This window comes from Grammomys surdaster, unplaced genomic scaffold (assembly GCF_004785775.1).
Source record: "Grammomys surdaster isolate TR1022 unplaced genomic scaffold, NIH_TR_1.0 125504, whole genome shotgun sequence".
NCBI lineage: Eukaryota > Metazoa > Chordata > Mammalia > Rodentia > Muridae > Grammomys > Grammomys surdaster.
In genome coordinates, this window is record NW_021620360.1 from 1,431,025 (window position 1) to 1,458,925 (window position 27,901).

The 27,901-nt window shown below is 48.0% G+C and overlaps 3 protein-coding genes, 1 long non-coding RNA gene and 1 other non-coding gene across 8 annotated transcripts in view; all 5 read right to left on the reverse strand.

Moving 5' to 3' along the window:
* The window catches only part of LOC114638082 (spliceosome RNA helicase DDX39B-like), a 6,740-nt gene extending 1,511 nt beyond the window's left edge, over positions 1–5,229 (reverse strand). Inside the window, 3 exon segments of the mRNA XM_028786438.1 lie at positions 1,515–1,646; positions 3,858–3,976; positions 5,049–5,229. Of these exon segments, the coding sequence (XP_028642271.1) occupies positions 1,515–1,646; positions 3,858–3,976; positions 5,049–5,229 (432 nt within the window).
* LOC114638147 lies at positions 4,919–4,994 on the reverse strand. Its single transcript, XR_003713830.1, has one exon. It is a non-coding gene; the product is annotated as a small nucleolar RNA SNORD83 (small nucleolar RNA).
* Positions 5,230–10,640: 5,411 nt separating the features above from the next.
* Positions 10,641–14,648, reverse strand: LOC114638021 (H-2 class I histocompatibility antigen, Q7 alpha chain-like). 2 transcript variants are annotated; one of them, XM_028786357.1, is made up of 7 exons: positions 14,570–14,648; positions 14,105–14,374; positions 13,642–13,917; positions 11,870–12,145; positions 11,626–11,742; positions 11,414–11,446; positions 10,641–11,061 (listed from the first exon to the last, which is right to left on the reverse strand). In XM_028786357.1, the coding sequence occupies exons 1-7, from the start codon at positions 14,640–14,642 to the stop codon at positions 11,057–11,059; spliced, it is 1,050 nt and encodes a 349-aa protein (XP_028642190.1). In that variant the 5' UTR covers positions 14,643–14,648; the 3' UTR covers positions 10,641–11,056. The 2 variants fall into 2 exon arrangements, with proteins under 2 accessions (XP_028642190.1, XP_028642189.1); XM_028786356.1 differs by having other exon boundaries at positions 11,414–11,461.
* A 3,223-nt stretch (positions 14,649–17,871) lies between these two features.
* Positions 17,872–22,043, reverse strand: LOC114638022. The gene is made up of 2 exons (XR_003713809.1): positions 20,623–22,043; positions 17,872–19,658 (listed from the first exon to the last, which is right to left on the reverse strand). It is a non-coding gene; the product is annotated as an uncharacterized LOC114638022 (long non-coding RNA).
* An 814-nt stretch (positions 22,044–22,857) lies between these two features.
* On the reverse strand, positions 22,858–26,946 carry LOC114638020 (H-2 class I histocompatibility antigen, D-K alpha chain-like). 3 transcript variants are annotated; one of them, XM_028786353.1, is made up of 7 exons: positions 26,856–26,946; positions 26,384–26,653; positions 25,926–26,201; positions 24,107–24,382; positions 23,863–23,979; positions 23,416–23,463; positions 22,858–23,280 (listed from the first exon to the last, which is right to left on the reverse strand). In XM_028786353.1, exons 1-7 carry the CDS (start codon positions 26,941–26,943, stop codon positions 23,276–23,278), a joined length of 1,080 nt encoding a protein of 359 aa, XP_028642186.1. In that variant the 5' UTR covers positions 26,944–26,946; the 3' UTR covers positions 22,858–23,275. The 3 variants fall into 3 exon arrangements, with proteins under 3 accessions (XP_028642186.1, XP_028642187.1, XP_028642188.1); XM_028786354.1 differs by having other exon boundaries at positions 26,384–26,541; positions 26,856–26,945; XM_028786355.1 differs by lacking the exon at positions 25,926–26,201.
* Positions 26,947–27,901: the final 955 nt, after the last annotated feature.

Here is a 27,901-nt window from a genome sequence, read left to right on the forward strand (position 1 = left end):
TTTTTTTTTTTTTTTTGCTTTGCTTTTCTTTCTTCTTTTTTTTTTTTTCGAGACAGGGTTTCTCTGTGTAGCCCTGGCTGTCCTAGAACTCATTCTGTATACCAGGCTGGCCTCCAACTCAGAAATCCCCCTGCCTCTGCCTCCCAAGTGCTGGGATTAAAGGCATGCGCCACCACTGCCCGGCTGGTTTCTTGCTTTTCTTTTTCTTTTTCTTTTTTTTTTTTTTTTTGGTTTTTTCAAGACAAGGTTTCTCTGTATACTCCTGACTGTCCCGGAACTCACTCTGTAGACCAGGCTGGCCTCGAACTCAGAAATCCCCCTGCCTCTGCCTCCCAAGTGCTAGGACTAAAGGCGTGCGCCACCACCGCCCGGCATTTTTTTTTGCTTTTCAAGGCAGCATTTCCCTGTGTAGTCCTGGCTGTCCTGCAACGTACTCTGTAGACCACTCTGTAGACGTAAGGGCTGCCAGACTCTGACTCCTGAATGCTGGGTTTAAAGGCATGTGCTACCAACTCCCAGACCTGGCACAATTTCTAAAGAAATTCCTTCCTCAGTCCCTTATTCCAACACAGATATCCCTACACAAGTGTTTTTTCTGCTTCTCAACCTGACTGCATGTACGTCTAGGCCTTAATTTCTGAACATTCTGGCCTCTGAGTTGCATGGACATCAGACCTCAAACCAGCACTCACAAGGGCAAGGCAACTCTCAAAATGTTAAGAATGAGAACTACAGTCTAGAAAATCAAATGATCTTCAAACACCAAGACCCCCTCAGCTCTACAGCAGCCTAGCACAGCTGCCAGGCTCGCTCTGAGGTGTCAGGTGCCTGCAGAGCTTTTCTCTCCTTACTGACGTCATCAAGTACTCTACCTGGCTCTTACCCAACTCCATCTTCCCACTTCTGACGTGCGCCATCCACTGCTTCACCTACACGGCCCGTCAATCACAGGCTACTTCTACACAGGCTTCTGCCACAGCTGGAGACGTGCAGTGCTCACACCAAACAGACCATCAATACTGACCTGTCGGGGGCCAGGAAAATATACCCTGAAGCTAAAAACACTTGGCTTGGGCAGCCTGCCCTCTGCCACTGTGAGAACAACAGTTACTTCCTTGTTCTCAGCATGCTTGCACGGAGCTTGCAGCTTACCACGGAGAGTTCAGCTCACCCCCTTTCCCAACCCCTTAACCAACCCCTTACTTAAGCCCCTTACCCAAATGTTCCCTTACCTAATTTTAGTTTTCCATTCCCCACCCAACCACAAGTTCCCTAACCCAGTTCCCTAAACCCCTGCCACAGGTTCCAAGGGGTCACCCCCTCCTCCCATTCCCCACAGTATATCTTGTAGCAGCTTCCTCAATAAAGTGAGACCTTGACAAGACTCAGCTGGCTCTGTGCCTTCTTTCTCCTTGCTTGGTCTCGCGCCTCTTTCTCCCCTGTTTCTTCCCATTAGGCTCGCCTTCTCCGAGGGACCCTGCGACAAAAGCTGCCCCGCGGGACGGGGCACTGACCTGGTTGAACTCGAGGACATCGAGAAGGTCAAAGAGCTTCTGGTTCTTCTCGTTGTCCTTCAGTTTCACGTAGTATTGCTGCAACCCGTGCAGCGTCAATTTGGTCTCGTCATCCACGAAGATCTCCATAGGCTGAGGGGGAGGAGGGGTGGGGGCAGGAGGAGGGCAGAGTGGGGGGGGTTAAACCTGGGGGGGTGGAGGATGCTGATCTCCAATACACCCCATGGAAAGATGGGGAGGAGAGAGAAGACTGAAAACCCCTCCCCACCACAAAGAATACTCAGTGCTGAGGTCTCTTTCCAGCTAGATCTGGTAGCATCCGCATCAATTCAATTTTAAGCCCAACTGACAATGGTTAGAGATGGGAGCTCTGCACAGAGCAAGGTGCTGGCTGCCAGGTGGAAGTGATGGAGGAAAGATAACAGGGCATGGTGCTCAAGGGAAGAGCATGGCCAGAACACCCAGGAGAGGCAGGGATGTCACCAGAACAGGACAGGGACAACTGCCCCACTCAGCTGTCCTCTCTGCACTTTTACAAATGTCCTCAAGACCAGAAGGTTGCACCGGACACCATCAAAAGCCACTTAATAGCCAGGCATCGGCAGCACAGACCCCAGCTCTCGGGTGGTTGAGGTAGTACATTCTCTAAAATGTCACTAAAGAGGAACAAACATGGCTCAAGGTGAGAGACACCCTGCTCTGAACCTCCAGATCTGCTTTAGAAGAGAAAGGCCTCTGAGTTCAGTGAAAACCACCTACATGTGGGGGATTGGGGACAAACGGTCCCGGACAACAAACCTGCAGCCTCCCTCACCCACACCTGCCTCAGCCAGGTCAGGCCAGCTCCGAGCTCTAACCCAGCACAACTTGCCCTTTTTCCTCTTCTCTCCTGTTACCAGGCAACACACTAAGCAGCTTCTCCTACCTGACCTGCTGAGTCTCCACCACCTGCAGATGCCCTGAGACCTCCATCTCTGAGCCTGCCTGATTTCTTGAACTCTTAACTAGAGGACATGGCTTCTCTTTCTCTCCATCTCCCTCCTCACAGCAGCTGTGAGATTTATAGCTCAGCTGCCGTTTTTCTCTTCAGTTCTAATACAAAGATCTTTTAGCATCAAAGGCGAAAAGGGCAATGGAAAGGAAATCGCCTCACATTTGATAAAAAATAAAGCATACCCACCCCTAACCCTTGAAGGGAAGGCAGGAGCATAAACAGAGGCAGACAGTGAACTCCAGGCTGGACTTTCCCCACTCTCCACACTGTCCTGAGAGACAGTTTACATAGCCAGGGACCAAGGCGGGGGTCACAGAAACCTCTTCCAGAAGGCAGGCTCCTCAAATTAGTCCCACAGCTGCCTCCTAATTCTGCCCCAGCCCAGCCCCAGAGAAAGCCATCTTCTCAAGGGAAGGCCCGGGAAGGGTGGAAGGACCCACTGCTCAGTCTCTCCACTGACACCCACTTGGTTGCTTGTCAGTACAGCTTCCCAAATTCGACGTTTCCCAGAACCCTCATTTAAAAAAAAATGTAAAAAAAAAAATTCACCACCCCACTCAGGACACTTCCTCCCCCAACAAGTATGGGGAAAATGGGGTACAGCACATTAGGTTCAGGAAAAAACCGGGAACAGAAAAAGAGGCTGGATGGGTCCTCAGCATCCTGGTCAGGCTCCCCGTGGCCTCCGCAGCTGCTCCATTGCTCGCAGGTCTGCATTCTGCCATCGTGCCTCGGAGCTTCCCTGCTGCCAGCTCACATCAACCAAGGCTCCGGTGGGCGCAAGGAGGTATGGTTGGGAAGGAGTAGGGGACTGGGAGCGCTGAGGTGCCAAATGCCCCCGCTCCTGGATGTTGGGAGGGGCCGATTCATGGTGCTGTTTGTCTGTTCTTCTTCTGGACAGGCCCTGCACCTGACTGTCCCTCTGTTGCTCTCCTGCCACTGACTATAGAGTTTCGGTGAGCAGAGGCTCCAGCTGAATGCTCCATGCCACCTGGAGGGTGAGTGGCTGAAGGGGGTGTGTAGGAGACGATGGGAGGGTGATAGGGCACACAATTTTGCCCTATCCCCACAGGGAGAAGAGGTTCAAAAATGTCGTGATCAAAACAATGTCAAACACTACCCGCTCTCACGTTAACCCGACCAAGTCTTCCGGAGTTTCCCTGGCACGCGCAGACCCTAACGCTAACTGTCTCTGCCTCTGTGTTTTTCTTCAAGGAGTTGTTGTGCCCAGACGGGCACAAACTCCCTTCTTGGTGCTTGAAGGACAAGGGAGTCTGGAAGAAGAGGGCGAGGAGGGGGAGGAGGCAGCGGGCAGGGAGTGGAGGGAAAGAAGGTAGAAGGGTATTTACATCTTGCATGAACTTGGGGCAGACAGGGCGGATCTCTTTGCTCAAGGTAGCACTGAACATCATGACCTGCTTCTCATGGGGGGTCATGCGAAAAATTTCCTGGACATCCCGACGCATGTCTGCAAGAAAAAAATTCACAGAAGAAAATGAGTCAGTGACTTAATTCTGGTGAGGCCAATGAAACTCTGAGGGAAGCCACTGCAGAGATGTGGCATTTCCATGATCTCAGGAACAAGCCAGGCTTTGTGGCACATGACTGTAACCCCAGCACTTAGGAGGTCCTGGCTGGAGGACCAGGAGCGGTTTATACTAGTAACAACATTAACAACATGGAGTTAGGAATGCACTTAGAAAAAGACTTGAGGCCGAGCAGTGGTGTCGCACACCTTTAATCCCAGCACTTGGGAGGCAGAGGCAGAGGGATTTCTCAGTTCAAGGCCACCCTTGGGATTAAAGACATGTGAAGCCTTTTTGTTTTTTTTTTATTAAAGATTTTTCACAAGTTTCTCTGTGTAGTCCTGGATGTCCTTGAACTGACTCTATAAATCAGATGGGCCTCCAACTCCTAGAGACTCACCTGCCTTAGACTCTTGAAGTGCTTGGATTACAGGCATGTGCCTAAACTAGCACCTGGAGCTCTGTTATGTTTCTTACATGAAACCCTGGTCCTCTGCAAGAGCCACCAGTGCTCTTAACTAACGAGCCGTTTCTCTAGCACTCCCCAATGAAATTCTTAATGAAAATTGTCTTTTAACCCCACTTGGCACACTACAACACCAGAACATATGATCTCCTGTGAACATTTACTATATGAATTCCAGGGTTTAACTCCAGAAACCTACACATGTATGAATCCTGATCACGCAGGCTATACTGGAATACAGGCACCTGCTGCTCTAGTGTAACACCCAGTAAGTACATGGTCCATCCCTAAGGGGGGAGCTGTGTTAATGACTTGTGGTGTCAGCACGTTCCGTTCCCTGTTACAGAAAGGAGAGCACAAGGCTGGGCACACGGCCTCGCTGCACACTGCAGCACCAGGGGAAGAGAAGGAAGCCCAGAGCCATCAGTCATGGGTGATAGATAAGAGTCGTCCTTGCACACAAGTGCTCCTATGTCAGACATACATCATTTGGCTCAAAGGGCGGCTCCCTAAACCACCTGATATGGGGCATGGGCATGGCCACTCACTGAGCTGTTCAAGCATCTTGTCACATTCGTCCAAGATAAAGTGTTTAATGTGTTTGAGGTTCAGGCTCTTATTTTGAGCCACAGCTAGAATTCGGCCAGGAGTCCCCACGACAATGTGTGGGCAATTCTTCTTCAACACCTCTTCATCCTTGATAGACAGACCACCAGAAAACACTGACATTAGGTGAGTGTGTGAGCAGTGAGCACTAGGTGAGTGTGAGCTGTGACACTAGGTGAGTGTGTGAGCTGTGACACTAGGTGAGTGTGAGCTGTGACACTAGGTCAGTGTGAGCTGTTACACTAGGTCAGTGTGAGCTGTTACACTAGGTCAGTGTGAGCTGTGACACTGGGTGAGTGTGAGCTGTGACACTGGGTGAGTGTGAGCTGTGACACTAGGTGAGTGTGAGCTGTGACACTCCCTCAGGCCTGAGTCACCTAACTACCCTGCAGAGAAGGTCTGAATAGGAGAAACCCTGGGTTCCTCAGGGTCACAGAGTCGAAGAGAAGGAGCTTCCCAATCTGTCCCCACAGTTCTCAGTCTAACAAAACGTCTGATGTCCTCCAGCACCAATGCAGCATTGGTAACATAACCCACACATGGAACATTCCAGATGCCCTGTGTAGGCTTATATTGTCCAAAATCTACTTTAATAAGCTTATTTAAATGTTTTAACCTCTCTTCTAGCTCACCACCCACCAGAGGTAGTAGAAACATAAGGTTAATAGGGCAAAGGAGGATGTGGACCTGCTTAGAAATAGTTCCTTGGGGTGAGTCCAATCTGTGTTGTCAGGATATCAGCAGTTGAGTTCACACAAGTCAGCAATGGCAGTTCAATCCAGAAGAAACTTTGAGACCCTACCTATCGGTCTGAGTCTGCAGAAGCAGGAAGAAGCTGCTGGAACACCACCAGAAGTTCTTTGGTTCATTTCTCTCTACAAAGTCATGACAAATGATCAGCAAAGAAGGCAAGGCTAACCAATGCCACACAGCATCGTCAGTGAAGACCAGCATCAGCAAAGACCAGCAAAGACCAGCAAAGAATGGCAAGGCGAACCAATGCCACATACCATCGTCTGTGGTCTGTTGGGTTATATTTATACCCTTTCCAAACATCATGTGATCTCTCAAGAGAAGATCTCTCAAGTCTAGCAAAACATTACATGCCCCTTTTCCAGGCAGCTTCCAGAAAAACACCATGCGTCTGCATCAGCAAAAACATACTCTAATAAGACAGTTTCTAGAAAAACAACACATGACACAACTGAGTCTCCAAACAAACCTGAAATTTCCTCTTCAGGCCTGGTTCTCCTATATTTAGGCCCTCAGATCAGGGGGCCACATTGCCATAGTGCTTCTTGTACTCCACCCATGTCTGTTTTAACAGATAATCTCTAATTCCATCTTTATCCTAAAGCTTTAGTACAGTCCTTTGAAATAACAGAAAGCCCTTGTCTCCTTGTCTCCTTGTCCCAATGTTTTCAAACATTGGGAATGTGGTTCAGTGACTAGAGTGCCCACCTTGTATGCCACAGGCCACAGGTTCAATTTCTCAACACCTCCAAAAACAGGGTAGCGTTACCTAGGCTGGAATGGTGAGGTGACTCAGATAGAGATACTTGCCACTAAGTCTGACCACTTGAGTTCAGTCCCCCAGAATACACATGGAAAGAGAGTACTAGCCCCTCAAGGTTGTCTTCTGACTCCCTCTCCCCCAACACACACCACATCTGGGGAGTGCCCTCATTCCACACCATACACATATAGCAAGGGTAAATACATAACACGTGAAGTAGTTTAAAGCCTCTGTGATTATCCTTGCTTGGGTTGCCCTTCAATCCACCTGGCCACTTCTCATTACAATGTGGGTTTTGGACACAGGAAAACTCACTCACTGGAAAGTTTGGGGGCAAACTGGACACAGCTTACATATACCTGTCCTTAGACATATGTGTCCTCATACATACGTATTTCTATGTCCTTCAACAGGAAACCATCATAGTTCTTTTTTAAATTTTTATTGCACTGATTTAATAATTATGTGTAGGGATGTCCATGTCATGATGCCCACGTGAAGCTCAGAGGATAACTTACAGGAGTCAGGTGTTTTCATTCACCATGTGGCTTCAGTGGATCAAACTCAGGGAGCCAAGCTTGATGACAAGAACCTTCACACTCAGAGCCATCTCCATGGTCCCCTTGGAGACCATTGGGTTTGAATGTTTCCTTTCAAAAGTTCCTTCATTCCTGGACTTGGCACATACAAGAGGTGCCCACCATGACATTAGAAAAGGTGTTTCCTGATAGATAGGTACCAGCATTGCCTTGGATGACTCTGGAGAAGCAGGCCTTTTGCCCAGGTCCCACCTGTGGCAGTGTCAGCTGGCTGACACCTGGGAGAGGCCAAACCTTTGAAATTCAGTCTGGGGAACACTAACATTTCCCTGGCACTACACCTGGAAGATATTTGCACTGGGAGCTTGGGTGTCACTGTCTGCGTTAGTTACTGTGGTCCTTTGAATAAGATGACCCCCATATTCTTGGTCATTTGAATACTTAGTTCCCAGTTGGTGCTGTTTGGGGAAGCTTAGGAGGTGTGGCCTTGCTGGAGGAAGTATGTCACTGGGAGGCGTGGTTGGAGGTATGAGCTCTCAGCTGTTCCTGCTGCCATGCCTGGTGTTTGCTGTCATGATGTTGATGGACTCTTAAGTCTTTGGGACCCTAATCCCCAGACAAACCTTCTGTAAGTTTCCTTGGACATGATGTTTTATCACAGCAACAGAAAAGTAACCAATACAGTTCCATTTTCCATCACTGTGTCCTAATATCTGACAAAACACAGCTTAGGGAGAAAGGGTTTATCCTGGCTTATAGTAGTCCCTAAAGCTAAATCCGTCAAAGTGACAGCAGGCCCTTCCTCCCTATTCCAGTGTACAGGCCACCTTAGTAAAATGTCCCACAGGAGCTGTCCAAAATGGGGGCTCCTGTTAAAATGGCAGCTCCACTACATCTCATCAAACTGCAGTTGTCACAGGAGTAGTCCAGGTTGGAGACACCTTTCCCACTTCAGCCAGTAGTCTTGGTGAAACAACACAGGAGTTGTCCACAGTGACAACACCTCTCCAGTACCCTTTCATCCCCAGCAGCCCCACAGAAATGACAGCTTAGCAAAAGACAGCACCATCTGGGAAGGACTTCCTACTTTAACCCATGGACCCGATTCCAGGGAAAAGGGTGTGGAAAAAAAGCTAGCAATCCCGGAGCAGGAAAACCCCATGACAGTGACATGGCTCAGCCTGCCAAGGATGTATGGAAGAAGCTAGACTTCTTTAATAAGCAATTGAACCTTTGACAGAGAGCCCTTGCTCTTTCTCAATCTCTATCTCTCTCTGTGTCTCTGTGTCTCTGTGTCTCTCGCTCTCTTGCTCTCTCCCTCTCTCTTTCTTTCTCTTTCTCTTAACTTGGAAGAAGCTCTGGGTAAGTGATGGGGATTTCCTCTTTGGGTTTTGCAGGAACAACAGAAGCATCTGACAGGACACAGGTAAAAAAGAAATCTAGGAAAGAGAGCTAAGGAGTCCTCTTGGATTTGGAGGAGCTCAAAAGAAATGTAGACTGGCTCAGAAGAATGACACAGATAGAAAGAGATTTCTAAAGAGCTGGCAGTTTAGTTGTAGAATTAGTTTTGTAAGTAGATTATCTCATATACAGTTAAGAAAATAGTGTTTCCTCGCTGAGCTGGCAGGTTTTTACCTCAATTTATGCCTCAGGTGCTATAAATATTTAGTGCTATAAATATTACTTAATTTAAATGGTTACCGGCCTATGAGCAGGAGTTTGGTCTCCTGCAATACAGAGTCATCCACAATGCAGAGCAACAACAGGCTTATGAACAGGACTTTAAGGCAGACTATGCTGAATACCACATCCATCATGCCCAAGTCAGGGCTGCAAACCACAGGTTCACTGAGCTGGGAATGGAGATGAAGAGACTTCAGGGAGTTAACTCCACAACACAAGTTGCTAAAAGATAAGATAGTCCAGGAGTGTAAAGGGTTCAGGGGGCGGTACCCAAGTTACAGGAGAGAGAAGCATCCTTGTTCTTGAAATGGAAACTTCTGGTTTCTTTGGAAAGTCCGTTATGTGAAATGATGTTTTCTGAAGTAGACACATGAAAGGACACATGATGTTTAGAAGGAATATAAGTAAAACCCAACAGACAATAGACGAGGCTGCATGGTATTGGTAAACCTTACCATTGTTTATTGGTCATCATTTCTCGTGATTCTGTTAGTAAGAAATACACCAAAAAGCTTCTGGTGATATCTGGCAGCTTCTTTTTACTTCTGCAGGGGGTTGATTGGCAGAGTGAAGTCGAGGTTTCTGGATATGTCTGTTAATACAGACTCAAGTGGAGTTTTGCTAAGACAGACTTGTGTGGTGTTTTGCTGAGGCAAGACTGGAGTGAGTACATGTGATGTTTGGAGGGAGTATAATAGGACACAATGGACAGTGATGGTGGGCTTGTATAGCTGGCTTTGCAATGCTTCGTTGGTTTCATGTCTTCATCTTTGTTGATCTTCCCTTTGTTGAGAGAGTCATGGCAAAGAACTCCTGGTGTCCCTGCTGCTCCTGGTCATTCCTGCTGACTCATGCGGATTTGGTGGAGGCCATTCCAACAACCCATAACTCACAGATGGAGGCTTGGCTATTCCTGCTGGGTTGTGCCACCACTGCTGTTTTGTGTTTGGTATCCTGACACTACGGACCTGGACTTCTGGTATCCTGTCAGTTGGAGATTGAAATCACCCCAATGAACTACTAAATAGCAAATAGATGAGCCTCCCGGCTTATTGTGGATTGAGCTGCTGTTGCTGATTCTTGTGAAGTGAACTGCTGATATCTTGACATAGCAAACTGAATTTCCTCCAAAGAACCATTTCTAAACATGTTACTTCCCACATATCCTAATAACCTTTCTTTTGCACTACTTCTGGTGGGTGGTGGGCTACAAAGGAGGTTAAGCATCTATGAACCTTTATTTAAAATAGGTTTTGAAAAATTTAAGCCAATAATCTCAGCTGTTGATGTGCTCATGAGAGTTAAACAGAAAAACACATCCTATATCCGATAACCCTGGAAAAGACACTGGAAAGAAGGAGAAGCATAAATCACAACAGTAGCATGGCTACAGGGAGAGCTCAGAGCAGCTTCAAGACTGCATCATTAGTAGCTAAAACAAAGGATGGGAGGAAATGTAGTGTGACTTCTCTTGTGCACCTGGCACATCGAAGGATCCCCACTGGGGTCTCTGATCTTTATCCCTGGAGACACATAATTCTGGGAACAGGACCAGGTTCAGGGTCTCAGGTATAGGATGTGATCTGTCTGTTCATCTCTCATCCCTATGTCCTTGTGATCACAGACTCTCAGCATGTGCTTCACAGTGACGGAGAGAGCAGACCCCAGAGGTGACACAGGCAAGGAGTGAGTGACCCCACCAAAGATCACAATGGACTGAGCACACCTGGGCACAGCCTCATCCTGTCCCAAGAGATACACACAGCATAGTGACACAGATTCTGGAAGGTTCTCCATCTGCCATTTATTTCTTCAAAAAAAAAAAAAAAACCCAAAAAACAAAACAAACTTTAAATATCTTCAATCCATGAAACTAACAAGCAATCAACTCTCAAGTCAAGATGTTAACAATCAAGTTCACATTCAGATTCTTATTCTCAGGTGGAAGTGAGGAGCTGCAGCTCAGGGCAGCATGGAGCTGACAGGATGCAGATGCCCCTTAGACAGATTGGCTGTGGAAAGGAATACAAGCAGTGCATGGACAAGGCCCTGGAGTGCAAGGGCAAACTGGACTCTACAGTTCTTCACATTGAGCCCATAGGCTCACAGGGAACATCAAACACTGATGTCTAAAGAGAACTGAGGGCTCTGGATGTCACAGGAGAGACATGAACATACTGTCTGTCACTCAGTCCACTCCAGGCAGCTGTCTTCATGCTAGAGAATGAGAGTCATGAACCATCACTGTGAAGTCAACATTCCAACAACCCACCACTCACAGGGGATTCTGGGAGTCCCTGAAACCCAATCATGTCCACATTGCTCCTCCCCAATCAGGCCCCAGAGTGTCACTTTTGCAATCTGGGAGAGACATATTACACCTCTGTGAGCTGTCACTGCCTAGGGTAAGACAAAAAAAAGTATGTGTATGTGTATATGTATGTATTCATATCAAGGTACAAATGAGACCTCCAGAAGATTTCTCTGGAGGAGCTATAATGGATTCCCAGAGCTCCCAACATCCCCAGCCAATGGCCTCAGGACAATCCTACCCCCCCCCAACACTAACCTGGAGCTGGAGCATAGTCTCCTCCTATTCCACCTGTGAGAAGAAAAGCTGTGAGAGTTCAAGGATGATCTTGACACTAGGAAGTTCCCAGAACTGACAGCAGACCCAGTTGGAGACAGTAGCAATGCAGGGTGTGGATGTGTTTCCCATTAATGAGCAGAGCACACTTCTAAAGGAGGCTGAGAGAAAACTCAGACCCTGCCCTTTCCTACCTCTGTTTCTCCTCCTCTTGATCACAAAAGCCACCACAGCTCCAATGATGGCCACAGCTCCAAGGGCAACCAGAACAGCTATGATCACCATATTAGAGTCAGTGGATGGAGGAGGCTCTGGCAAGGACAGGGACAGAAAATGAAGGTAAGGGTCGTGATCCCAGCTCTCAGCCCTGATCAGCTCAGGATCTGCAGAAGGTTCAAGATTTCCCTGACCCCAGCTATGCACCCACACCCTCCTTACCCCATCTCAGGGTGAGGGGCTCAGACAGCCCCTCATGGTACACATGGCATGTGTAATTCTGCTCCTTCCCAAGAGGCACCATCAGAGATGCCCACTTCTGGAAGGTTCCATCCCCTGAAGGCCTGGTCTGCACAAGCTCCATGTCCTGGGTCAGGTCCTCCCCATTCAACTGCCAGGTCAGGGTGATGTCAGCAGGGTAGAAGCCCAGGGCCCAGCACCTCAGGGTGACATCACCTTCTTGTCTGGGGTGATGGGTCACATGTGCCTTTGGGGGATCTGTGTGGAAGATTTAAGATATCCCAAAATTAACAAGACAATCTGAAATCTACACAAGACACAGTTAAATCAGTGATGACACTGAACTATGTGTCTGTCTGACACTTCAACTGTCATCACACTAGTGACATTCAGGTAGAGCTGGTCATCTCAGGACAGAACTGCCCATTTTCCTGGGGACTCAGAAGCTAAGAGGGAATCATACATGCCCATGGGCCAACATGGCCATCCTTATGTGATGTTCTATAGGATGAAGTAGGTAGTCATGGAATGGACAATGGAGTGCAAAACAAGTAATTTAATATGTGTTTGAGTTCATGTCTAAATTATAAATTATGGCCATGTGCTACTGGTAGGTTTCCACCACTGAGACTTAAACTCTTTGGTCATTTGACTGACTAACATAAGTGTCAGTCCAAGTAAACAGTTACCACAAAGTATGTAGCAGAAATGTGGTCAACCTCTAACAATCAATCAGCCAGAGAAAATGATTCCCTGGACCTGCCTATTGAGTGACAAGATACAGGTATGTAACATAGGATCCCTGGAGTGTGCTGTGGACCCCCAGTGCAGCACTCACTGGGACACAGTGTGCTCACAGGGTGTTTGGATCTTCCCTCTCACTCCAGTCCTAGACTGCCGAAGACTCTGTCTCTCAGAGAGTCCAATTCCTGATTCACTAGGGGGAGCACTGTAACTTGTAGGGGTGGAGGAAGAACAGGAGGGATCTGGGTGTTTAGTTCCAACAGGAAACAGTCTAAGCTCACAAAAGTCTCTCCTTTAATGAGAACCCTGAATTAACTTGTCTAATCATCCAGTCTGTGAAAACTGATACAAATGATAATACAAGGGCATGGAGAAACATTATCAGTCCAGTGCAGACAAAAACTGAGAAGAAGCAAAATAATGCCAGAGAGAGAGAGAGAGAGAGAGAGAGAGAGAGAATATCCAGTTTATAATTCATCAGGTTACCCCATAAGGGCTCACATGACCATTCACCACTGTAGGAATAGATAGAATTGGGTGGTTGAAGGGATGAAAACCCCACAGACAGGGAGGGATCTGCAAGAATGTATTCTTTGGAAATTTCTAGAAACTGGGGAACCAGCCTAGTGTAGGGGAGTCCATGTCTCCCCTACAAAGGAGACTTCCGGTACTTAGGTGTAAGGACTGACACACTCAGCAAGACAGGAGTCAGTGTCCACAGACAGTGGGTGTGGGCAGAGAACCAGGCCTGAGAGAGGCCATAGCTGACAGCAGGAAGCCCCTGCTGTTCTGTCAGGAAATTCTCTCCTTTTCTCCTGAGACAGACTGGGAACTGTCCAGGGAGAAGGCTGAGCCCTGTGTCAGTGCAGTCACTGTGATGATGATCAGGAGACCCAGGGACACACTCTCCCCTCTGAGACAGGGGCATCACCCCAGCTGAGGGTTTCTTCTTCCCCAGGACTGAGCCCTAGCCTGAGGGCAGAGGGAGGAGCTGCCCGCCTCCTGTGCACCTGTGCGCAGCAGCATCTCCTTCCCGAGCTCCAGGTATTTGCGAAGCAACTTCAAGCACCTCCCCTTTAGGTAGGCCTTGCGACTTTCTGCATCACCATCCTGCTCCCACTTGCGTCGGGTGATCTGCGCCGCCATGTCTGCCGCCGTCCACGTTTCCAGGTCTTCGTTCAGGGCGATGTAATCGCGGCCATCGTAGGCGAACTGATGAGACCCTCGGAGGAAGCTCCCGTCCGACCTCATCTCACAGTCATACATCCACTGGTAAGTGTGAGAGCCTGCAGGACCCCGTGGTCAGCCCCGCCCACCTGCCCGGCCCGGCTCACCCATGAACTTTTCCAAACTGAAAGGAAAACCGGTCCCAGTTGGGTTCTGCTCCCAAACCTGGGACTTGAGACCCCGAATATCTCCGGCCACTGTGTCGGGACGTGGAGGGGTCGTGACCTCCGACCCAGGGTCACTCACCGCCCTCGCTCTGGTTGTAGTAGCCGCGCAGGATCCTCAGGCTCTCTCGGAAAGCCGTCTCCCAGCTTTTGGCGATCCATGTCTCCCACTCCCAATACTCCGGCCCCTCCTGCTCCAGCCAAGGCACACGCGGCTCAATCCTCGGATTTTCCGTGTCACTGTCGAAGCAGACGAACTGCGTGTCGTCCACGTAGCCGACAGAGATGAACCAGGGCTCCCCGAGGCCGGGCCGGGACATGGCGGTGTAGAAATACCGCATCGAGTGTGAGCCTGGGGACGGTGCGCGGTGAGACCCCGACTTCATCCCAGGACCCTGGGTGGGTGCGCGGGCAGGGAGGGTAGCAGGGCGCGGGGCTCGGGACGCGGGTGGAGAAGGGGCGGAGGGTCCGGTGGGCGACGCGGCTTCCCCGGTGCCGCCCCCGCCCCTCCCAGCAGAGCCCGTTTCCCTCCCGACCCCGCACTCACCCGCGCGGGTCTGGGTCGTGGCCAGGGCGGCCGCCAGCAGCAGGAGCAGCGTGTGCAGTGTCATTGCCCCCATCTGGGATCCGGGGCAACTAACTTCTGAGGGCTGTGTGGACTTTATAGTCAGGACCCGTGGCGACGCTGATTGGTTCCCCGAGATCGCGTCACCCAATGGGGATGAGAGACGCCAGTGCGTCATCAGTGTCCGGGCAGAAGGACCTGACACAGGAGCAGAAGTGAAACTGGGGAGATGGGGAATCCCCAGCCCTGGGCTTCCCCACCCCTGACCTCACCTCCTGGAGACTAAGACTTTGCCTGAACCCTGTGCTGTGGACAGAACGTTGTTTTTCATGGTGTCTCTGAGTTCTGGCCCAGAAACTGTCTGGACACCAGGAGAGACCTGCAGGCCTCTCTGTGTCCTCTCCTCCACCCTTCCTCTTTCTTCTCTTCAGAAGTCAGACCCTGGAGTCTTATAGAAGAAAAGCCACTTCCGGGAATACAATGACAACAAAAGTGGTTGGGGATGCAGTGGAGAGATGCTTCTTAAACAGAGGCGCTGGCCTATAAGCCCACACGGACCCCACTCACACCACCATGGTCTGTGTTCACCTGCAGTGGGTGGCTCACACTGCCAAGTCTGACTGTAAAAAGGAGACATTGCTTCTTTCCTCTGGATCTGCCTTCTCTCAGACTCCTCATGTTTCTTCCCAGATGAAGCATCTGTAGCTCCAGATGGGCATGTTATATTTACAAGGATCTTCATTCTCAGTCCTGAGATTGTCTGTGTGGACCTGTGTCATTGTCTCTGCACTGTAGACCCCAATGTCCACTGGGAAGAGGGTTTGATATCAAAGAAAACATAAATTTTATGACTCTCCGCATTCTCCATGGTTCATTCCAAGGTTCTCCAGTGTTTATCTAAAGGTGGTTAACATAAGGAACAGTAGGGTGGTTTATAGGTAGTGTGAGATGTCCCGTGCTCCCCCAGTTATAACTTACAGGACCAATAGGGACATCCTCCATAGGTATTAATGTCTTTAAGGCATGATGTGTCTGATTGTCAAGGAAACCAAGCAAAGGAATCAGCACTGCACATGGCATTTGCGTGAATAGGAATCATAATGGGTTCTGACATCCTGCTAGTGAGCAGTCTCCAGTCCTGATTATCTGGTTCTTCCCATGATATGTTCCCATGACATAAAACAAGGAAACTATAGTGTTAGGAGGAGAGGGGATAACACCAGCATGGTGTGTGTCGAGGAGGGTAAAAACAGCCATGAGAATGAAAGAGAAGGAGCCATGTGGGGGGGGGGGCCCGCACCAGCTGCATCGAGCTGTGTCGATGAGGACACGAGTGTCCTTCCAGGTGATCTGATTGTGTGCCCTCAAGTGTCTGCATGGTCTCCTCTTTGTTTGCTCTGTGATCCTGAGGTGTGACCTCTTTCTGACTGGAGGGGTCCCGTCAGATATTGCAGTCTGGACCCCAGACAGGGTGAGGTTGCTCCTCTGGAAAGATAGAAACAATTCCCCTTCCTACTGTTAAAAGGGAATCTGTCCCCCTCCAACACCTGTCAAATGGGTCCTTCCATCTGACCAGGATGGGTGGTGTATGTGGTGGTTGACTCCAGTGACAGACAATGGGAGGTTTGTCTTGGGTGGCATAGAGGTTGAACACATTCAGTGTGAATAATGCCAGGTTTAATTTGGTAGTTGGTGGTAGGAAGTCTTGTGTTTATTTAATTATGTTTTTACGTGTTTGATTTGTTCTTTCAATGACAGTTTAGCTCTGAGGGTTGTGAGGGATACCAGTGTGGTGGACAATTTTCCAAGACTTGTAGAAGTTTTAGAATTGATGGCTATTGAATGCCAGTCCAGTATCATCTTTGATATGGAGAGGGACTCTCATATTAGCAAAATTGGAGAACATGCGATTAATTAGGTTTTTAAATGGGAATAGGTACGAACAGTAACAAATACACATTTCTGTGTATGGAGTGATGGGATGTGGGTGACATCATTCTTGCAAGAGGGCATTAGCCTGAGAGCCTCTGGGGTTGGTGCCCAATTGTTGTATAGCAGGGGTGCAAATTAGGGAGGCACAGGAGGAGTAAGTTCTGAGAATGTGTTTGAGGTATTTTATGGGGGCATTGGGGAATTTGAGCTGTAGCCCTTCCAGGTTAATATGGGTTAGTTGATGGGAGTTCTTTAGCAGTGAGGGGTGACAGAGTAAAATCCCCAGTTGTGACAATCTTACCAGCTAATGTGTTGCCATCAGACAGGGGTCTGGTAAGGGATGAGTGTGACTACACATGGTTGACTGAAAAATAGATATGTTCTAGTTTAAAATATTTTTGAAATCTTAATTAATAGTTGGGAAAAAGGGTCACCACCAAGTCTGACATAGCAGCAGGCTAGCCACAGGTAAGTTGACCATATAAGTGCTGTCTGAATATAAATTAGCTGGTTCTTTTAGATATGTTAGGATCAGGAAGATAGAATACGGTTCTTTAAATCGGGGAGATTTATCTGTGAGGGGAAGAAATGTGACTCAGAGCCAGTGTCTCTTTGGTATACTGTGTAGACAGCACCCTGTGGCCCTCCATCTGTAAAATCTGTGGGCCTGTGGGATAGTGGACCAAGAGAACATTGGAGAGGAAGCCACCTAAAGACTGGTGGGCCTGCAGGAATTTATCTTTGGGATAATGGTTGTCTGCCTGTCCTGGGAAGCCAATGAGGCTATTAGCAAAAGAGGTGTGGTTTCTCAGGAGCCATTGGATGTCTGAGATGGGGAAGGGAAAACAGTTACATCAGGTTCTTTACCTATAATTTATAAAGTACACTCTCTTCCTGTCCTAATAGTGGATAAAGATTCAACCTCAGTTAGTAGTTGAGGTGCTACCCCTTTTGGAGCATGGAGCCATTCTAGGATTCCCTGAGGTTGATGTAAGGCTCCAACCACTGTGTGGGAAGAACTGAATGTAAAGACCTGGATTGTGTGTTGTGGATCATAACATGCCAGGTGTTTCTAACGTGGTGTTTAATAGAACAAAGGGTCCCTCCTGCTGCTGGCATCAGGGAGAGAGGAGAGAAGGGCATCCTAGTCACCCTTAAGTAAATCAAATAGAGGCTGTGATTGCCTGACTGGTATGGTGAGCCAAGACCCAAACCAATTAATATTGCCTAAGAAGCTTTGAAGGGTATTTAGGGTTAATGCATTGGTGAAGTCACTGACAGGTGTAGCTGGCCAGACTGAGGGTACACTAATTTGTCCCCCTAGGAATGTGATGGGTTAAATAAGTTGAATCTTTCATTTTTAAAGATTTATTCTATTTTACATATATGAGTACACTGTAGCTCTCTTCAGAGACACCAGAATAGAGTATTGGATCCCAAGACATATGGTTTTTAGCCACAGTGTGGTTGCTGGGAATTGAACTCAGGACCTCTGGAACCGCAGTCAGTGCTCTTAACTGTCGAGCCATCTCTCCATCCCAAACAAGTTGAATCTTAACTTTGGATAATATAAAGCCTCTTTCTGTTAGGGCTTTCATGGCTTGTTGTTTAAGATTCTCTGAGGTTAGGTTTTCATCTTGCCTTTTAGCTTGTCATATTAAGAGGTCATCCAAGTAATGAAATATACAGAGGCCTGAATTAAAATAGATTTTAATGCACCAGCTACAGCTTCTTCACAAATGGTGGGGCTGTTAGCTATAGTTGCAGGAGTTCCCTCCACTCAACCCTATCAGCTGGTCCTGAGGTATTGACTTTAGGTACAAGAAGGCAGTTAGGGGGCTAAATGGTGCCAGGCCTGGAGTGTACATGAACAGACCTGCTTAAAGCATCCATCAGGGAATAAGGATTACTAAATACCTGTGGAGAAACTACACTGGCCGAACAATTGGCTATAGTTCCAATTTATTAATGGAGGGAGGTTGTTCTTGTTGGGGTCCTATTTCTTGTTTACATGTGTCATTTTTTCTATCTTGCACCTAACATTCATCTCCAATACAATTCTTCCCACTGTGCAAGACTACGTAAAGTAGCGAGCACATACCTCTCCAGTCTAGGGGGTTAAAGAACCTTTGTATGATAGATTTTTTGCAGGGGGCATGAATTCCATCCTCACAGACGGCTGTTCACACTCAGCCCCCACCACCTCATCCTGTTCCACACAGCTTAGTGACACACAGCTTAGATACACACAGCTTAGTGACACAGATTCTGGAAGATTCTCCATCTGCCAATTATTTTCTCCAGGAAACACTAAATATTCTCTGTCCCTCAGTTTACCTGTCAATCAACTCTCAGGTCAAGGATGTTAACAATCAAGTTCACATTCAGATTCCTATTCTCAGTGTGGAAGTGAGGAGATGCAGCTCAGGGCAGCATGGAGCTGACAGGATTCAGATGCCCCCTTCTGCCTGCTGGACCAGTGTAACTTTAGTTTTTTCAAATCCTATTTTTAATGATGGTTCTTAAAGACTTTAACTTTCCTTTTAACTCACCACCAACCAGAGGTAGTGGAAAAGAAAGTACATGGTGTTGGTTGAGGAATGGGGGAGTGGACCTGTTTAGAAATTGTTTTTTGGAGCAACTCCTGTCTGTATTATCTGGAAATCAGCAGTTCAGTTCACAGGTCAGCAGCAGCAGCTCTGTCCACTTGCAAACATCTCACAGATACACCTGCAGTCTGGTTTGGTAAAGTCAGGTTAGCAACAGTGGTGACACAACCTAGCAGAGACAGGCAGGCCTAGGCTCCAGTCAGCAGGAGGGACCAACAGAAACAGCAGAAGTTCTCAGCTATGCATTCCTGCACCTGTGCATAGCAGCTTCTCCTTCCGGAGCTCCAGGTATCTGCTGAGCGACTCCAGGCACATGCCATCCAGGTAGGCCCTGTGTTCCTCTGCAGCATCAGCCTTCTCCTACTTGCTTAGGGTGATCTGCACGGCTGAGTCTGCAACTGTCCATGTTGTCAGGTCTTTGTTCAGAGCGATGTAATTGTCACCATCGTACGATTATTGATTATACCTGAGGAGGAGGCTCCTGTCCGACCTCATGTCACAGCCAGATATCCACCGGAGCAAGTGAGAGTCTGCAGAAACTCGTGGTCAGCGCCGCCCTCCCAACCCACCAACCCTAAGTGCCACTCCTACCTGCCCGGTACCCTCCCCGCCCCCACCCATCTGCCCTGCCATGAACACACACTCTTTCCTTTATCGAGAACACTGGGTGTATATAGATTGGACAGGTATTTTTAGCTCAAGGAAAAACACTTTTAAATCTATACTTAGAAGACAACCAAAGGAAATTCATAATATTGAGCTTGTGACTATGATAATAGCAATCACTGTTTGTCATGGGTAGATAAATAATTCATCAGAACTTCATTGATTAATGTTAAAACTCTGAACTTTTTAGATCTTAATATCAGAATAGCATACAGAGGGAAGAAATCGGAAACATTTTTTATTTTCCATACACCTTAAATCATTTACTTATACCTCTAGGAAATGCATTTATACACCTTAAAACACCTCCTTAGACCTTTATAAATTGCAGTTAAAGCACTGGTTTAGATCTGTATAAGTTGCATTCACAGATCTCAAAGCACATTTTTAAGATCCCTGTAGCTTACTTAAACTATCATATCCTTAGAAGCTACATAAACTTTACAGTTTTCTCTCTCCAGTTATTCACCACAGGACACGAGTGGTTGGTTACTGTGAGCAGTCCTGCTAAAACAACTTCTTTTACATAAAGGAGTAGTAAAAAGTTACATTGAAATCTGTTGTGGGAGTGTATCACTTCTTAGAATCTGGTAACAATGTGATGAGTGTCTAGACCTAGTAGCAACTCTAGGAAAGTGCCCCCGGCTTTTTACACATGAAGAACTGAGCAAAACCTGAATCCTGTGTTGTTGCTTGCTGTTAAACTGACAAAGCTCTCCCTAGTTAACAGCATCAGAGATCAGCAAAGGAGGAATTGCACCTGAGTAAGCAGGAAGTACAGACCAAGCAGCTTCCAAATCTGTTAAAAATGGCAGACTTATTCATTACCTAGACAATCACTGAAGGTTCTGCTGTGGTAGTCTTGATTTCACTGGGAACAGAGGATCCAGGGCAGCATCAGTGTTCCCTGCCTGCTCCAGAAGATCCAACGACTGTCCAGTGGAGGAGGACCCTGGGGGTGCAGCCTACCTTGTCTAAGCTAAGCAAGGAAAGCAACTCCCCAGTGTCCTACTCCTTCACAGTTTGAACAGGGTCCTGGTGGCAGAGAGATGAAGGGAAGATTCTCACCCAGTGGCTGGCTTTGTCACATTTAAAGTAATCTCAAGGTGGAATTCTTCTCTGCCCTTTCATCTGCTCTGAAGACCTGGGGGTCACTTCTAGTAGCTGGGAGTCTCTGTCTGTCATAGTAAGCCTTGTCCATTAAACATTTTAAATGCCATATTCAGCAGATCTCTGAAAAGTTTTGAGGCCTGCTTGCTAATAAGGATATCTACACTGAACAAACTTTCCTTCTTTCTAGTAACTTGTTTTAGTTTTAACTTTGGAAACATATACAGGAGGCTAAATACACCTTGTTCCTGTTCTTAACTTGAATGTGTCAATTGTCTTCAAAAGTTTACAATAAGGCAGTAACTTTCATAAGGTTATGATTTTGTGATTTTATCTCTGTTATGTTTGAGCCTTAGTAATTTGAGGTGAAGATCCTTTATCATCTAAATAAAACATAAATGCCTTAAACTTTAGTCCATAGGAGACTGGTATCTTTTATAGTTTACCATTATAGAATAGCACAGATTTGTATGACTCAGTTTCTCCAAATAGCTAAAGCTTAACAAGATGAACAAGGACTAAACCAAGACAAATATCACTGTGAAGCAGAGTAGGCCTTAGAAATATATAACATATGACTCTGTATTCCTTATTTATCAAATATAGTGGGCTGGAGAGATGGCTCAGAAGTGAAGAGCACCAGCTGCTCTTCCAGAATATCCAGGTTCAATTCCCAGCAACCACACCACAGCTCACAGTTGTCTGTAACAATAGTTCCGGGGATCTGACACAGTCACAAAGACATTGAACGCATATAATGCTCACATGCTCATAACATGTAATTTTAGAATAAAAGGCCTACCTTGTTCATCAAACATGTGTTTGTATGTTGACAACAGGGTAATGTAGTAGACATGATTTAGTTCCTCCCAACACCACTGCCCTGTGCTCACACATGTGTTGATGGGAGGTGACAGGTGAGCTGAGCTGAGGGAGTGAGAGACTGAGGCATTAGGACAGTGAATCTGTGCATGTGACACCTGAGTCTGCCCCTGAGCACATCAGCCCTGTGCATTGTGAACCTTGTGGACACTAGACAGAGGAGGCAAGGGTCTCACACCAGGTGTGACAGAGTCTTCATCCCATGGAAAGAAAGACAAAACATGTAAAAACAAACGTGTCACATTTTTTTTACCACGTTTGCCTTGTTATAATCAGATCATAGTTAACCTAAGTCAGAAAAACTGTGGAAGGCAAAACCCCGTGATAAGAGTCACAGGGCAACACAGTTTGTCTCTGCCCTGGGCCATCTGTCTAGTCCCTGGACCAGCTTTTAAAATAAACATAAATCTAAAGTAGACTCATTCCACAAACCCTGGAATCTCCTCTAAAGTCAGCATCAGGATACTCAGAGCCAGGGAAAGATAGGGGCCATGGGCACAGCACAGATCCAAGAGGACAGATCAGAGATGAGAGCCTGTGGATCCCTCCTCTGTGTGGATCCTCCAATCCAGGGTTAGCTGGGAAAGATGGGAAGAACTATACAGAGGGCCCTGGAAGGAGGCAGGAACCCAGGAGAGTTTAGATCATCTGTGTAGCCCACCGTATGCTGAGAGCAGGGACCTTGTTGTGTCTGGTGGGGACAAGAATGGTAACAACACCTCCTACTGCTGTCACAATTAGACATCTATGAGGAGAACCATATAGGAAGCACTTTCAGGAACAAGAATAGGCCCAGTCCTCCATACAAACTAAAAACACAAGAAATAAACACAGAAGACAAAATAAAGATTCACAGTCATGACAGCAGCCTGGGCCATCCTATGACCCTGTGATCACAGACTCTCAGCATGTGCTTCACAGTGATGAAGAGAACAGAGTCCAGAGGAGACAGAGCTTAGGGTGACCTTGTCTTAGATAACAAGGATCTCATCTGGGCACATCCTCATTTACACTCAGCTCCCACAGCCTCATTTTATCCCACCAGATACACACAACATAGTGACACAATTCTGGAAGGTTCTCCATCTGTCATTTATTTCCTGCACAAACTCTAAGTATTCCCAATCCGTTATTTACCTGTCAATCAACCCTCAGGTCAAGGATGTGAACAATCTAGTTCACATTCAGATTCTTATTCTCAATGTGGAAGTGAGGAGCTGCAGCTCAGGGCAGCATGGAGCTGACAGGATGCAGATGTCCCCCAGTGTTTGGCTGGACCAGGAAGGTTGGCTGTGGAAGGGAACACAGGCAGTGCAGGGACAGGGTGCTGGTGTGCAGGGGTAGACTGAGCTCCACAGGTCTTCACATTGAGCCCATAGGATCACAGGGAACATTAGACACTGTTGTCTAAAGAGAACTGAGGGCTCTGGACATCACAGGAGAAACTGAACACAGTGTCTGTCACTCAGTCCACACCAGGCTGCTGTCTTCATGCTAGAGAACAAGAGTCTTGAACAATCACTGTGAAGACAACATACCAACAACCCACCACTCACAGGGGATTCTGGGAGTCCTTGAAACCCAATCATGTCCACATTGCCCCTCCCCAGTCAGGACCCAGAGTGTCACCTTTACAATCTGGGAGAGACATTTCAGAGCTCTGGGAGCTGTCGCTGCCTAGGGTAAAACAAAACAAATGTATATGGTTATGTATATGAATATGTACATGTATATGTATTCATATCATGGTACAACTGAAGCCCCCAGAGGATTTCTCTAGAGGAGCTATTATGGATTCTCAGAGCTCCCAACATCCCTAGCTTCACTCCAACATCCCCGGGATAATCCTGCCACCCACACTAACATGGAGCTGGAGCATAGTTCCCTCCTTTTCCATCTGTGAGAAGAAAAGCTGTGAGAGTTCAAGGAAGATTTTGACACTAGAAAGTTTCTAGAACTGACAGTAAACCCGGTTGGAAACATCAGCAATGCAGGGTGTGAATGTGTTTTCCATTAATGAGCAGAGCACACTTCTAAAGGAAGCTGAGAGAAAACTCAGACCTTGCCCTTTCCTACCTGTGTTTTTCCTCCTCTTCATCACAAAAGCCACCACAGCTCCAATGATGGCCACAGGTCCAAGGACAACCAGAACAGCAATGATTGCCATGTTAGAGTCAGTGGATGGAGGAGGCTCTGGGAAGGACAGGGTCAGGAAATGAAGGTGAGGGTCATGACCCCAGCTCTCAGCCCTGACCAGCTCAGGGTCTGCAGAAAAATTCAGCTTTCCTGGACCAAAGCTCTTCACCCACACCCTCCTTACCCCATCTCAGGGTGAGGGGCTCAGACAGACCCTCATGGTACACATGGCAAGTGTAAACCTGCTCCTTCCCTAGAGGCACCACCACAGATGCCCACTTCTGGAAGGTTCCATCCCCAGAAGGCCTGGTCTGCACAAACTCCATGTCCTGGGTCAGCTCCTCCCCATTCAACTGCCAGGTCAGGGTGATGTCAGCAGGGTAGAAGTCCAGGGCCCAGCACCTCAGAGTGACATCACCTTCAGATCTGGGGTGATGGGTCACATGTGCCTTTGGGGGATCTGTGTGGAAGATATAAGAAATCCCTCAATTAACAAGACAAACATATCTACAGAAGTCTCAGTTAAATCAATTAAGACACTGAACCATGTATCTGTTTGAACACTTGAACTGTCATTGCACTTTTGACCAGTAGGTAGAGCTTGTCCCCTCAGCACAGAACTGCACATGTTCCTGGGGGGCTCAGAAGCTAAGAGGGTATCCACATGAGCCAGTGTGTCAACCTGGTTGTTCTTATGTGATGTTCTATAGCATGAGACAGGTAGTCAAAGAATGGAGGATAGAATGAAAAATAAGTAATTCAATATGTGTTTGAGTTCATATCTAAATTAGAAATTAGAGCCATTTGTCACTGGCAGGGTGCCACCACTGAGACTCAACCACTGTGGTCATGTTTCTGACCAGAATAAATGTCACTCCAAGTGAACAGCCATTACAAAGTGTGTAGCAGAAATGTGGTGAGCCTCTGACACTCAGCCAGAGAAAATGACTTCCAGCCTCTGCCTCTGGGCCAACAAGGTACAGGTATGTTACACAGGATCCCTGGATTGTGCTGTGGACCCCAGTGCAGCACTCAGTAAAACACTGTGGGCTCACAGGGTGTGTGGATCTTCCCTCTCACCCCAGGACTGGATTGCAGAAAACCCTGTCTCTCAGAAAGTCCAATTCCTGATTCACTAGGTGGAGCACTGTAACTTGTGGGGGAAGAAGAAGAGCAGGAGGCTTCTGGATGTTTAGTCCTGATCAGAAACAGTCTTAGTTCACAAGAATCTCTCCTTTAGTGGAAACCCTGAATTAACTTGTCCAATCATCTAGTCTGTGGAAACTGATACAAATGATAATATAAGGGCATGGAGAAACAGTATCACTCCAGTTCATATAAAAACTGACCAAGAGCAAAATAATGCCAAATAAAAAGTAAAGAAAAAAAAGTAAGAAATAAGAAATAGGAGAAGGATAAAGAAAAAAGAAAAGAAAAATAAATTCCACAATTTGTATTCCTCCATGGAACCTTGTGACCATTCACCACTGTAGGAATAGATAGAATTGGGTTGTAGGAAGGATGCAAACCCCACAGACAAGGTGCAGGGGTTCGGGGCATCTGCCAGAATGTATTCTTTGGAAAGTTTTAGAAACTCGGGAAACCAGTCTTGTGTAGGGGAGTCCATGTCTCCCACCAGTGTAATGGAGACTTCAGGTCCTGAGGTGTAAGGGCTGACACACTCAGCATGACAGGAGTCAGTGTCCTCAGACAGCAGGTGTGGGCAGAGAACCTGGCTTACAAAAGGCCATGGCTGACTGCAGGGAGTCCCTGCTGTTCCATCAGGAAATTCTCTCCTTCCCTCCTGAGACAGACTGGGAACTGTTCAGGGAGAAGGCTGAACCCTGGGATAGTCAGTGCAGTCACTGTGATGAGGATCAGGAGACCCAGGGACACTCTCTCCCCTCTGAGGCAGGGGCATCACCCCAGGTGAGGGTTTCTTCTTCCTCAGGACTGAGCCCCAACCCTAGGGCAGAGGGAGGAGCTGCCCGCAGCCCCTGCACCTGTGCACAGTAGCATCTCCTTCCCGCACTCCAGGTATCTGTGGAGCCACTCCACGCACTCGCCCTCCATGTAGGCCCTGAATCTCTCTGCAATACCAGCCTGCTCCCACTTGTGTTTTGTGATTTGCGCCACCATGTCCGCTGCCGTCCACGTTTTTAGGTCTTCATTCAGAGTGATGAAATCGCGACCATCATAGGCAGACTGATGATACCCGCGGAGGAGGCTCCCGTTGGACTCCACCTCACAGCCATATGTCCTCTGGATGGTGTGAGAGCCTGAGAAACCCTGGAGTCAGCCCTGCCCCGGCCACGGCCCCACCCAATCACTGATTCCTCCAAACTGAAGGGAAACCGCTCCTGGGTATTTTCTCTTTGGAACCTCGGACTCCGCACCCGGGATGTCTCTGACCCCTTTGTTGACATAGAGGGGTCCTTACCTTGGACCCGAGGTCACTCACCGCCCTCGCTCTGGTTGTAGTCGTGGAGCAGGTTCCTCAGGCCCACTCGGAAACTCTGCTCAATGTTCTTGACACTCTGTGTCATCCCCTCCCAATACTCTGGCCCCTGCTTCTTCACCCAAGGCACCCGCGGCTCCATCCTTGGATTCTCTGAATCGCTGTCGAAGCCCACGAACTGTGTGTCATCCACATAGCCGACAGAGATGAACCGGGGCTCCGCAATGCAGGGACGAGACACAGCGGTGTGGAAAAACCGCAGCGAGTGTGAGCCTGGGGTTGGGGGCGCGGTGAGACCCTGACCTCCTCCTGGGACCACAGGCAGGTGCACAGGCCCAGAGGGGAGCAGGGCGGGACTCTGGACGTGGGTGGAGAAGGAGCGGAGAGTCCAGTGGGCGAACCAGGGACCTGGCTTCCCCGGTGCCACCCTCGCCCCTCCCCACAGAGGCAATTTCCCTTCAGACCCTGCACTCACCCCTGTGAGTCTGGGTAAGGGCCAGGGTGGCCACCTGCAGCAGGAGCAGCATGCACGGTGCCATTGCCCCCTTTGAGATCCAGGGCATCTGAGTCCCTAGGGCTGAGTGGACTTTATAACCAGTGCGCTCTGAGATGCTGGTTGATTCCGGAGATCGCCCCACCCAATGGGGACGAGACCTGACCGCGGATCATCAGTGTCCGGGCAGAAGGACCTGACACAGTAGGTGCAGAAGTAAAACTGAGGAGATGGGGAATCCCCAGGCTTAAGCTTCCCCACCCCTGACCTCACCACCTGGAGACTAAGACTTTGCCTGTACACTGTGCTGTGGACAGAGTGCTGTTTGTCATGGTGTCTTCAAGTTCTGACCCAGGCGCTGTCTGAACACCAGAGAGACCAGCAGGAAAGACTCTCTGTGTCCTCTCCTCCACCTTTCCTCTTCCTTCTTCTCTTTAGAAGTAAGAACCTGGACTCTTCTAGAAAAAAAGTCACTTCCAGGAATACAATGTCAACACAAGCAGTTGAGGATGCAGCAGAGAGATGCTTCTCCTTAAAAAGGAGGTGCTGGCCTGCAGGTCCCACGGAGACCCCACAGACACTAGCCTTGTTCACCTGCAGTGTTGAGCTCACACAGACAAGCCTGAGTGCAGGACACTCATCAGTAAAGAGGAGACATTGCCTCTTCTCCCAGGATCTGTCTTCTCAGGTTCAGGCTTAGACTCAGATGCAACAGAGAGATGCTTCTTTTTAAAAGGACGTGCTGGCCTGCAGGTCCCACAGAGACCCCACAGACACCAGCCTTGTTCACCTGCAGTGTTGAGCTCACACAGCCAAGTCTGAGTGCAGGACTCTCATCAGTAAAGAGGAGACATTGCTTCTTCTCCCAGGATCTGTCTTCTCAGGTTTGGGCTTAGACTCAGATTCCTCCTGTTTCTTTTGAGATGAAGCATCTGTAGCTCCAGACAGGTGTTTTATTTACAAGGATCTTCATTCTCAGTCCTGAGATTGTCTGTGTGGACCTGTGTCATTGTCTCTGCACTGTAGAC

Coding starts and splice junctions, on each gene's coding strand:
- LOC114638021 (XM_028786356.1), bottom strand. CDS start 14,642: ATGGGGGCAATGACACTGCACACGCTGCTCCTGCTGCTGGCGGCCGCC. Junction 13,918..14,104: donor CTACAACCAGAGCGAGGGCG/GTGAGTGACCCT, acceptor GGGGTCCTGCAG/GCTCTCACACTTACCAGTGG. Junction 11,462..11,625: donor CAAGAGGAGGAGAAACAGAG/GTAGGAAAGGGC, acceptor GAACTCTCACAG/CTTTTCTTCTCACAGGTGGA.
- LOC114638020 (XM_028786353.1), bottom strand. CDS start 26,943: ATGCCCTGGATCTCAAAGGGGGCAATGGCACCGTGCATGCTGCTCCTG. Junction 24,383..25,925: donor GGAGATGCTACTGTGCACAG/GTGCAGGGGCTG, acceptor TCTTCCACACAG/ATCCCCCAAAGGCACATGTG. Junction 23,980..24,106: donor GCCCCTCACCCTGAGATGGG/GTAAGGAGGGTG, acceptor TGTCCTTCCCAG/AGCCTCCTCCATCCACTGAC.